Consider the following 11,990-nt stretch of genomic DNA (forward strand, 5'->3'; position numbering starts at 1 on the left):
CCATAGGTTGGCCTAAGCTACTGAGAGCCCCTCCACCCTTGGGGAAGTTTCCTAACACCCTGGGAAACTGAGGGTATCCTGATGGAGGAGCAGTAGAAGGAGGACAAAGGAGAGGGTTGGCCCTGAAGTAGTGTAAAGAGAAGGGAGATGGGATGGAGGAACCAGGCTTAGGAGTGGAACTTTCTCAGTTCAGTACCAGCTATCATTTGCCAAAGGACCCTGACAAATGACTTTCATCTCTGAACTTCACTCTTCTCATCTATAAAATGGGCATGATAACGCTTCTCACTCAGGCTTAATGTGAGAATTAAGGTGATGGATGTGAAAAGCTGAAGACAGCATACAGCAGACAGATGTTCCATGAAATATTGATAGCCATTATTTCTAAAGTCTCCAGGGGTTGAGGGCCCTTTCCTTTGGAAGTCCTCCCCTCCGCAATAAACACAGCACTTGAAATCACTGGGGGTGGGCATATCCTCTAAACAAGATCCTGGCATGGCCGCAGGGAGGCTTGAGCCAAGTCCTAAGGGTTTATTTCTTTGGCACAAAGAGGACAGTCTGGACAGTCGAGCCTCATCTTCACACTGGAGAGTCTGGATGGGATGTTAGGGCACCTGGACCCTGTTCCCCATTCCCAAATACGTGCATGTCCACCCTGTATTCCACATAAGTCATGGCCTCTGTGCAAAATACCCGCTGAAAAATAGAGATATTTTAAAAAACAAAAATCTGGGGGTGGGGGTGGGTTCGTGTCCGGCTGTCTCCGGAGGCTGCAATCAGTTGGGGCCCAGGAATACTCCCGGAATGTTTTTCAAATGCTCAGCATCCCAGAAGGTCATGCCGCGGTAGGGCCATCGAGGGCGGGGCCCTGGTTCTGAGTTTCTGGACCCCCTCAGAGCTCGATGGTGTCACTGGAGGCGCTGCGGGAGTCTCCGGGCTTGCATTGAGGCTGGATCCCATTCTGGGGCTCCCCGGGCCGGGCGGGACCCGGGGCAGGAGCTGGGGCAGACAGTAGCTGCACCGTGCTGGGCAGCTCATCCAGGGGCAGACTGTCCATCGACGACAGCCCGTGGCGCCAGGGGTTCCAGCTGATCTTGAGCGAGCCCCGTGAGAAGCTGTCCACGGAGCTGCCGGAAGCCGCCCCTTCAGGCTCGTCCGCTACATGTGGTGGGACCGGGCCGCGCACGCGCACGTCGCTGAGCGACCGGCTGCGGCCGCGGAGGAGCGAAGAACCTGCGCCGTCTAGCTCGGCGTCGGGGTGGCTGCCCCGGCGCGGCCGCAGCGCGCCCCCGGGCGGCGGGGAGGCCAGGCCACGGAGGCCGCAGCGCCGGAAGATGCTGTCTCGCACCAAGTGCTCTCGGAAGAGCGCGGCGTCGATGCTGCGGCTCAGGTTGATGGGTGATGGCGGCCGCAGGTCCAGCTCGCTCATCGATGGCGCCGGCCCCATGCTGCTGCGGGACAGTCCCGGGCCACCCAGCGGACCGCGGCCCAGCGACGCAGCCGAACCCCAGGCGCCTGAACTGGGCGTGGCTGGAGGCCCACCTTCCGCCGGGTTGCGGATGAGGCTCTTGCTAATGTCCAGGGTACCTGCGCCGACGCTGCTGGGCCCCGCGTAGCAGTTGTTGGGCCTCTCGGGCACCTCGCTCTTGCCGGAGGGCGCAGGGCACGCCAGGCGCAGCAGCTTAGCCCAGCAGGCGTGCTCTGTGGGCGGCCTGGGCCGCGCGGCGGCCAGAGCGGCCAGCGCCAGGGTGAGCGCCCACGTCAGCTCCAGCAGGCGCAGCCAGAAGTGGACGCCCCACCAGGCCCACGAGAAGTGGCCCACCCGGCCGGGGCCCGGGTACAGCCAGAGAGCGGCCGCCAGCTGCAAGCCACTGGCCAGCAGCCCCAGCGCGCCCGCCACGGCCAGCAGCCTCGGGCCCGGACTGGCATCCCAGCCCCTCGGCCCGTCCAGCAGGCGGCGACGGCACAGGCAGAGCGTGCCCAGAGCCACGGACGCGCCCCAGGCGCACGATAAGCCCTGAGCCAGGAGGTTGAAAGCAGGCCTCGCCGACAGCAGGTCTGTGGCGAGCAGCCCCAAGCCGTGCGCCAACGCCAGCGCTCCCAGGAGGAGAGGGTTCTGCAGCTGCTGTGGCAGCCCCGCGCCCAGGCCGAGCAGGGTCAGGGCCGCCAGCGCGGTGAGTAGCAAGGGAAAGGGCAGATTGTAGAGCACCAGGCCGGCGCGTAAACCCAGTCGTGCCTGCGAGCCATAGGGGTCGGTGAGCATGTAGGCGGACCGCAGCCCCGACGCCACCAGCACCAGCACCGCCGCCACCAGTGCCAACCGGGGCCCCGCAGGGGCGGCTGCCAGCGAGGCCAGTGCCAACAACGCAGGCAGCAGGAAGAGCACCCCGACCCCGTAGACGTGCAGCTCCCAGGAAAAGCTCAGCACCCGCCGCAGGGGACCCCAGCGCAGGGGGGGTGAGGTGGCGTTGGCCGGGGGGCTGGAGGCTGGGACTGATGCCACGGAGCTGGCGGAGGGCTCCGGAGGGGGTGGCTGGCCCAGGGCACGCTGCGTGGTGACCCGAATGAGGCCCCGGCGTGACGTCGAGGGGGCCTGGACAGGGGGCGCTGGGGGATGGCTTTGGGGGCGCCCCGGCCACTCCTCAGCTTCATCTGCAACAATAATAATATTAAAATAGCCCTTTGAAAAGTACTTTTGATTTTCCATCATCCTCCGGTGTGGTGAGCAAGTTACTTAACTTTTCTAAGCACATCTGTAAAATGGGGATGGTAACAGCACCCCTCCTCACTGGGTTGTGGTGAGGATTACATGTTTAGCACAGTCCCCAACACCCAATAAGTGTTAAATGGATGTGACCTATCATTTTTATTAACATTCCAGCAGCTCTCAACGGGGACTGCATATTAGAATCACCTGGAGATCAACTCCGTCAGAATTCCTTGTGCTGGGGCCTGGGCATTGGAATTTTTTAAAAGCTCCTCTGGCGAACTGTGGGAGTTGGAGAATCACTGCACTAAATATACCCATGTATACTTAAGAATTTATATTTAAGAATTTTCTAGCCCCCAAAGTGCAAATGACTTCTCCCAGAGTACCCAGTGAGTAGTAGTTTATTATCCTAAGTTGTTTGAAGTTGTTGGCCATTTCCTTTAAGGAGGTGTTTGTCCCCATTCACTCCCCATCCCTTGCATATATACCTCACACAAGTTCTTAGGTATTAGAGTACCCGATCTCCCCAACCCCTGAGCCATGCCCTCACCTGGCTGCAGGGCTCCCACAGGGCTCTCTGTTCCGTTTGTAGTTGGGCCAGGGTCCGAAGGGCCAGGGATGAGGGACTTGGGGGTACCTGGGGCCTCCACTGCTCCTCTCACCCGCTGGGGGGAGATGGGGTCTGCTCCATTCATTGCTGCTATCTCTGAAATAACAAAAGCAGTCATTGCTTTGCCTGACCCTCCAGCGTTCCCCAAAATCTAATCCCCCAGGAGGGAGGCACAACCACCCTCATTTGCCAGAATGAGGAAAGCAGGACCCAGAGGGATCAGAGGTCACACAGAAACTGGGGCATCCAGCTGCCCTAGAACACTGCCCGTCCCAGCCCTGCTCAGCACCCTCACTTTGATACCCACCTGGCTTGGGCTGCCCATGAGGAGTCTCTGAGGCTGGGAGACCTGAGGGCTGGGGTCCTGATGAGCCCCTAACATCAGGGAGGTCAGTCTGTTTGGGTGAGGGACTCGGAATACTGACTTCCCAGGTCTCCCCACCTCCAGCCTTCTTGGGGAGCTCCATGGGCAGCTCCTCAGCAGGAGGAAGGCTTCTGGCTAATGCCAGGTCCGGCTGGGACCCAGGCTCCTGAGAGGATGCCACCTCAGCTGGTGATGCTGAGCCAGCATCAGGGGCTGCTGGCTCCTGCTGAGTGAGGAGGGGGCCTTGAGCTGCCTCCTGGAAGTCCTCCTCACTCCCACCCTGTTCCTTCAGCCCTGGCCTCATGACGGTGCCTGGGCGTGGCGCAAGAGTGTGGGGAGGGCCCTTGTGGTGCCAGGGGGATGTCTCTGAGACCCTGATCTTGGCTTTGGCCACAAGACCCTCATCTCTAGGTGGTCGCTGTCCCACTTGGCTTCCAGGCTGCCCTGGGGTGGGGGGAACTGTGGCTAGCCCGAGTTGGAGTCTGGGAGTTGTGGGGATGAAAGTGAGATGGGGGGTGCCCACTGGATAGGGGGCTGGTGCTTCTTGCTCCATAGACTCCTGTGATTCAGGAGGTCCTGTCCAGCCCTGAAAAATTGGCCCTCGAGCCACCTGGAGGTCATCAGTTACTGGGAGTCCTTCTCTCTGCACCCCATGGGATGCTTTAGGTCCATGCAGGACTGGGCCAAGGGAGTCTGTGGGCCTCGCAGGCACCTCCTCAGCAGGGACCTGGGGGACATTGGAGTTCCAGGGGCTCTCATCTCTGGGCTTCTCCCAGAAGAAGTCAAAGGCCTGGGGCTCTGTGCCAACAGGGCCCTTGGGGTGGGCTCCTGGGATCAAGTGTGGTTCCAAGTCCTCAAGTGGCCTGGGAAGGCCCCGGCCCAGGGCAGAGCCAGCCCCCAGGGACAGCAGCAGCAACAGCAGCAGGAGGCCATACACACAGCCCCAGGGGCTGGGAGCCATGGTCCGCTCTGATGCCTGGGCCTGGAGCCCTCAGCTTCCAGTCTTCACGGGATGAGCCTAAAAAAAGGAGGGGGTTGGCATGAGATGGGTCTCCCATGGCTGCCCCAGGGAAGCTGGTGGGAAAGAAAGGAAGAATCCTCCTCCTCTACCCGCCCCTTCCTCTTCAACCTCTTCATGCTGCCCAGAGTGACCTTTTAAAACTGCATCTCTGGTCATGCCACTTGCCCTAATTCTAAACCGTCAATGGCCCCCATCGCCCTCACGAGAGAATATAAGCTCCTCTCCTGGCCTTCCAAGGCCACACCAGGATGCTCACCTCACCCTCAACACCCACGGAACTGCCTGGCGCCCCGCCTTTGCTCCTGCTCTTCCCTCAGGCTGCAGTGCCCTCTCCCTTCTCCTTCACTTGCTGAAATCCTATTCTTTTTTTTTTTTTTTTTTTTTAAATCCTATGTTTGAGGGCCCAGGTCAAATATCAGAGGTGGAGAGGGAGAGAAATACACCCGTGCCTTTGAGGAGTGACCTGGGTTTCAATCCCAGTTTCACCATTTCCTGAGTGAGTTACTTTTCCCCTCTGCATCATGGTTTTCCCATCAGTAAAATGGGTATAATAGTAGTACCTAACTCAAAGGGGCTCTTATAAGACATAACAAAACACAGGATGGGCCAGGCCCAGAATTGCAGCTTAATAAGCATTAGAGCCCTTTTACTTTTCCTTTTGTCCAGAAAGCTTTCTTTCCCACCAGCCCCCTTAACTATGTCAACAAATAATTGGAGGACATACTATGTGCCAAACCTTGGGGATAAAACAGTGAACAAGATTGACAAGATACCTGCCCTCATGGAGCTGGTGTTCTAGGTAAGAGACAGACAATGAATACTTTTAAATAAGGTGAGCTATGGAGAACATAAAACAGGGTTAAGAGATAGAAGGAGGGGGGGCTACTTTACCCAGGAGTGCTAGAAAGGCCACTCAGGTGATATTTAAGCTAAACGCTGAATGGGAAGAAGGAGTCAGCCATTTGATGATATCCAGAAAAAGCATCTGGAGGAGGGAACAGAAAGTGCAGAGGCCCTTCAGCAGGAATGAGGAGCACAGCAGATTCAGGAGAAAGGAGCAGAGGGAGATGAAATCAGGAAGGTGGGCCTTTCTCAAAAGCCACGAAAAGGCACCTGCATTTTATTCTAAGTGTCCCAGGAAGCCAATGGAGATGTTAAGCATGGGAGTCATGAGATCTGAGAAGTGTTTTAAAAGGGGGAGAGAGGCTAGCGCAGAAATCCAGGTAGGATATGATGGTGGCTTGTTTCAGCTTGAGTATTTATTTCCCTGACACTCCCTCCACCCTTTCCTGTCACACCAGTCCCATAGTATAATAATCTCCTCTCTCCCCCACCCTCCTGGGGCTTCTCAAGGGCTGCATCTGCATCTTTTATTTCTCGTCTCCAGCCACTGCATATGCCTGGCCCAGGTGGATATTCCCTTATGGTGCCGCTTCCTGAGAGTCCCTAATGGAACCGGGAGGCAAGACGGGACCCCACGGCCAGGAAAGGGGGACCAGGAGAGGGGGCCATTGGCTGTGAGAGCCCGTGCCTGGGTGTGTTTAGGGGCAGAGGCCCTGTTCCTTTCCTCTCTGGGAAACAGTTATGCTCAAAGACCCTTGGTGGCTCACAGACACCTTGAGAAGCCGAAGAAAACTCCAGGTGCACTCCCCAGGAAAGTGTCCAGGTTCACCAAAGCTTATGGGTAATTTTAGGGGGAATCAAAGACCCCTTAAATCCATTCCCCAATCTGCCTCATTAGTTCGTTTCTCAAACATTCACCGAGCTCATGCTCTGCTCCTGGCCCAGGCTAGGTGCTGGGGACCCAAAGAGAAGGCTCAGTTCCAGTGTGGGGAGTGGTGGTGAGCTGAGGGGGAAGGACTGGAAGGCCACTAACACAGGCACTGGTTAATAATAGTACTCCTGTTTTGAGCTCTTACCCACTTAGGCTCCTGTGCTAAGCTTAGCTGCTTGTCCTCGATTTTATCCACCCCTCCCCAAACAAGCTGGTGTGGGTATACCCATTTCATAGGGGAAGAAAGCAAGGTTCAGAGAGGTTGAGCAACTCGCCCAAGGTCACACAGGCTGCAAATGGCCATACTAGGGGCTGTGAAACCCGCATTGGCTCATTTTACACAGGGGGTCCGAAAAGCTTTGCAGAGCAGGAGAAGCAGAGTTGGGCCTTCAGCGATAAGCATCTACCATCTACTCACCACCCGCAATCCAAGAGATGTAGTCACCTCCGGATGAGAAGGGGGCTGCACAGTCCTGGTTTCCTGCTGCTGAAGAGATTTTTTTGTGTGTGTGGGGGGGTGTTCTCCCTCCCTCAGGGACTGGGAAGAGGCCGGCCTGGGGGCAGGGCGAGGGCCGCCGCAGGGCAGCCTCCAGGAGCTGGTCCATCTCAGGTTACCTCTCCTTTTCCTCCATCTCCTCTCCCCTGGCTCCGCGCCTTCCCGCAGTGTCCTGGGTGGGGGGTGCACGCTGGTGCAGGCCCTGCCGCTCGCACCTGAGAGGGGGGCTGCAGGCCATGCTCCCTGCCTGGGTCCCGCCATCACCCCCGCCCTAGTCCAGCTCCTCACCTGGGCGCCGAGTTGGCAGCCCCCGCGTTCACCTTGCGCGCGTCCCTGAAGCCGCTTGCCGCGCCGCATCCTCCGAGATGCTCAGACTTGGCTAACAGAGCCCGGCGCTGCCGATGGCGGAGCCCGCCCACAGGAGCGCCATCCCCGCTTAACCCTTTCCCCTTAGGGGTGGATTCTTCTCCCAGTCCTGACCACCCCTCTCTGAGAGATTCTCAGGGCTAAGAAGGGAACTGAGGTCACCTCCGAGGGATGTAGAAATCACTTCCGCAGCATCCCCGAAAACGGGGCAGCCAATCTCTGTTTGCATACCTCCTGGGACGGGGAGCTCACTTCCTTAATGTCTCTAGACCTATATCCTTATAGGGCTACATACATAACACATACGGACCTACAGGTAAATCCTACCTACAGCTTGATGTGTATCCTTCAGCTTTTTCAAGGCACAGCCATATATACTTTTTAAATAGAAAAAAATCATACTGTACATGTCGTTCTGTAACTTGCCTTTTTCCCCTTCACTTTGCAATATATCCTGGCACATTTTCCATGTACATTTCTACAGATCCATCTCATTTCTTGTATTCAGTGTTGAGAACTACAGCATATGATCAGCCTGTCATTTTTATTTATCTGGTTCATGAGGTTGGACATGTAGATTGTTCCTAGCCTTTTGCTAGCAGGAATAATGAGGCAGGGACATGCTCGCATAGACATCTTTGTGCACATGCACTCGTGTACCTATCATAATTTCCTCCCTGAGGCATGGTTAGGTCAGCGGGTCTGCACATCTTCAGGTCTGTCTGTCAGAATGCTCCAGGTCCCTCTTTGGACAGCTCCTGATGTGCTAAATCTCCACCATTAGGTTCAACACATTAAGAGGAATCCACACAAGGAATACATGTGGCCATTAAATACGATGTAGAATCTTTAATGGCATGGAGACATGTCCAGAGTAGATTGTTGTTTATTTAAATTTCAGTCATTTGAATTATAAAAGTAATATGTGCTGATTGTCCCAATTCAAGCAACATAGAAATGTTCAAAGAACACATGAACTGTCTTATCCTTGGTCTCTCCAACTCCGCCCCCCAGATATACCCATTGTTAACACCATTCTGTTTTCTTTGCATCATATAAAATATATATGTGCATGCATTTCTACAAAAATGGGATCATACTATGCCTATTATTCTATAACTTTGTTTTGCCTTAAGCAGATATATGTTGGAAACATTTCGAAGGCAGTACATACTAGCTCCACCCTTTCTTTCAATTAGCTGCACAGTATTGTATGCTGTGGATGTACCGTTAGTTTCGCAAACATTCCCAGTATTCCCCTACTGATAAGTAATCGGGTGGTTGACAGCTTTTTTTTTTTCTCCTAGAAACAATACTGCAGTAAGCATCCTTACATGCTAATATATACATCATTAATGCTGATACTCTAAATTCTCTCAGATAAGTATTTGTATGATCCCATTTTTGTTAACATCTGTCAATCAATCAATCATCTATCCTATCCCTAAATATTAGAAGGTAAATAGTGGGTGATGCGATTTTTATCTAATTTTGCTTTTCTGTTTACCAATGTTTAATACAATCATGTATTTCTTTTGTGATCAGAGATAAGAAGGATAAATATTTTAAAAAGAAAGAAAGATCCTTCCTAGGTTTGAGCTGAAATCTCTCTCCCAGTGTTTTCCTACCTGCGTCTCTCACAGAAGAGCAATACTCAGCCATTAGTTGTGTCTGACATGTTGCAGTTTGAAGGGTGTTCAGTCCCTAGTAGCTGATAAACGGTGGAGACTGAATCCAGCTTTTCTGACTCTGGGAGAGGGTTCAGGCTTTTCCCATTTCACCATATCATCTGACCAGCTTTACTGTTTTTCTTGTGGGAACCCCTTCAGGATTGTAAAGTCATCTCTCATTTCTCTAGAATTTTCTCCTTCCAGGCCAAACGCTCCCAGTTCTTTTAGTCTTTCCTCGAAGGACAGGGTTCTGGGATTTCACCATTGTGACATCTCTCCTCTGTTTCCTTTTTACCAGGTTAATGATGTCCTCTTTAAAGTATAACTCTTGGAACTGAACCCAGTTGAGAATAAAGCTGAACTTTCACCTCCCCTTTCCTAGATTCTACTCCTCTATTAATATGACCTCACCCTAAAGTAATGTTTCTGGCAGCCACATCACTTTATTGCCCAGTATTGACTAGGTCTTCCTCATCTCGTTGTGTGCATTTGGTCTCTTGACCCTCACTGTAGGATGCTACATTTATTTGTTGTTTATTTTATCTTGTTAGATCTAACCAGTTGTTCTGATCTTGTGGGAAGTTATCTAGATCCTGATTCTATATGTAATAGATAATTGGCATTTTTTGGCATTGTCCAAGATCTCTCTTCCTGACAGTATCCTAATTTCCTTTGAGGGACCTCTGTCTTTTCCCCTGTGGGCAGTCTTGGTGGGAGGACAGTTCTAGGGGCGCACTACAGAAGCTGCGGGGTCCAGGTCCCTCTTCTCAGTGCCTCCTGTGAACTCTCTAATAAGTCTCCTTAGAGATGCCGAGATTCCCTCAGCAGGTTTGGAGCCGGCTTGGTTCCCTTCCTCAGTTTCCCCCGAGGAGGGCAGGGTGTGTGTGCGTGGACCACCCATTCATGCCCCTGCAGAGTCTCACTGCCTTGACAGTGCCCAACCCCCAATCCACTCAGGATCCTTTCGCTGCTCCCTGGATACCTCTTTGGAGCCAGGAGCCCCAATCCCATTGTGTTTCCAAACCATGGATTGGTAGGGCTTTTGAGATCACACACAAAGGCAAGGGATATTATGATCCCTTTGCCCAGAGGCCAAGATGAAAGCTGATCCAATGGAAAGAGGAGACTGACGGGGTGTGTGTGTGTGTGTGTGTGTGTGTGTGTATGTGTGTGTGTGGAGGTGAACGTAAGTGGGGAGCATGGGGTGCCAGGTGTAGGTGGGGAGGAGCTCAGAGGAGCTCCTAGCATCATCCTGGAGACTCTGGGACAGCAAGAATGGGCAAGGGATGATTCCAAGCTCATGGGGGATGGTCAGTAGCTCTGTTTACCAAGAGCTTAGTCTGCCAGGAGCTGTGCTACACAGCGTACATGCATTATTCTTTTTAATTCCTGACAGCAACCCTATATATTATTATGCTCTCTATTTTACAGCCAGCAAGTCCAGGCTCAGAGAGGTGAAGTAATTTGTCCAAGGACACACAGCAAATAAGAAGCCAAACCATAAGAGCCAGTGATCTTAAGAGTGATGACACCATCCTGCCCCTCTGGAGGCATCTCAGAGAGAGAAGGGGAGATGAAAAACCCAGGCCTTCCAGGTGGCTCCAACTGTGCTAGGAGTTTGAGTCTGAAAATAGGCCTCCAACTGGGATCTCTTGAAAGGACAGCAAACCACCAGCGTTGGGAGTTGTTGGGAGCTCCTAACCTAGAGTACCTGGGAAGCTCCCAAGGAAAGGGAGAGAGAAGGAAAAGGCAAAGGTGAGTCACAGCAATGATGACGTCTCCTGCTTAGACAGGACAGTTGGCTGGCATTTCTTTTCTGGCTGGTAGCTCTGGCGGGCAGGAGCAGAGGAACAAAAGGCAGCACGGTGGGGGTGGGGGTGGGGGTGGGGTGGGGTGGCGGGTGCGGTGGGGTGTGGGCGAGATGCTGCCGCCTGGAGGACATTCTTTGTGTTCTGCCCGCTGTCCTATCTCTGAGGACAGGAACAATTATACCCTTTCACTCAACTGGCCAAGTTAAGCCTCAAGGGTTCCTGCCGTCTTAACTCATTCCTTCTCAGATTTTAGCCTCCACGGACACCAACTAAACGAACCCAGTCTTTTCAAAAAACATAGTTTTTTGTTGTTAATAAGTCTGATTATCCAGTACACACTTTAAAATCAACTGTTCCTTATTTCATTCCCTCTCACTCCCAATTCCCTTCAACTCTTTCTGGTATTTCTGATTATTCCTTCTGGTTTTTATATTTATTTTCTAAGCGTCAGATTTATGCTGCTAATGTTACATTTTTTTTTTCAGTTTTAGATTCTACCTATTGACTACTACAAAGGAACGTGAAGATTTAGCTCTCATACTGCCTTCCACGTTTTTCTGCGCAGCCTTTGTTTATATCATAAGTCTGCATTTACAAGAACCACGAGACAAATTATTCAGGCTGAGTCAGGAGTGTACCGTGATTATAATTCCTTTGCTAGATGTTCTGTTTTTCCTGGGGTAAGTGTTGCTTGGTTTTTTACTTGCTTAATTTTCTACGCATCTATCACGAATTCACCTATCTATCGTTAATTCCCCTTAATCTTTCCTTGAAGCGAAAAATAATCTAAAGATTTGGTTTCCCATCCAGATAAGAATACTTTCAAAAAGACTCACAGACTTCTGTAACAAATACGTGGTTTCTTCAACAAATAAACAGCTTGAAAAAAAGCAGGGGGAGGGGAAAACGTTATAAAAGAGACTTAAGAGACACAGCAGTCAAATGCCACATGTGGGCCTTGTTGGGATCTTCACCCAAACAAACCAACTGCACAGAGGCGTTTTAAGATACCCGGGGGTGGTCTGAACACTGGTTGGTCCTTAGCAGACTAAAGGATAAACATGTTTGGACTAGGTGAATAACGGCATAGTGGGTCATGTTTTAAAAATTCCTTACCTGTTAGAGCTACTTACTAAAATATTTATGTGTGAAATGATATCGTATCTAA

General features: G+C 52.5%; 1 protein-coding gene and 1 long non-coding RNA gene across 2 annotated transcripts; one reads left to right on the top strand and one right to left on the bottom strand.

Moving 5' to 3' along the window:
* Positions 1–508: 508 nt before the first annotated feature.
* Positions 509–4,953, bottom strand: PRRT3 (proline rich transmembrane protein 3). The gene is made up of 3 exons (XM_079935826.1): positions 3,628–4,953; positions 3,261–3,416; positions 509–2,652 (listed from the first exon to the last, which is right to left on the bottom strand). The coding sequence occupies exons 1-3, from the start codon at positions 4,643–4,645 to the stop codon at positions 893–895; spliced, it is 2,934 nt and encodes a 977-aa protein (XP_079791952.1). The 5' UTR covers positions 4,646–4,953; the 3' UTR covers positions 509–892.
* LOC307193601 lies at positions 2,072–11,486 on the top strand. The gene is made up of 3 exons (XR_013830363.1): positions 2,072–2,174; positions 10,443–10,766; positions 11,308–11,486. It is a non-coding gene; the product is annotated as an uncharacterized lncRNA (long non-coding RNA).
* The last annotated feature ends 504 nt before the right edge of the window (positions 11,487–11,990 follow it).

Source organism: Stenella coeruleoalba (assembly GCF_951394435.1).
Source record: "Stenella coeruleoalba genome assembly, chromosome: 10".
Classification (NCBI taxonomy): domain Eukaryota; kingdom Metazoa; phylum Chordata; class Mammalia; order Artiodactyla; family Delphinidae; genus Stenella; species Stenella coeruleoalba.

Coding starts and splice junctions, on each gene's coding strand:
- PRRT3 (XM_079935826.1), bottom strand. CDS start 4,645: ATGGCTCCCAGCCCCTGGGGCTGTGTGTATGGCCTCCTGCTGCTGTTG. Junction 3,417..3,627: donor TCATGGGCAGCCCAAGCCAG/GTGGGTATCAAA, acceptor TTGTTATTTCAG/AGATAGCAGCAATGAATGGA. Junction 2,653..3,260: donor TGTGGGAGCCCTGCAGCCAG/GTGAGGGCATGG, acceptor TTATTGTTGCAG/ATGAAGCTGAGGAGTGGCCG.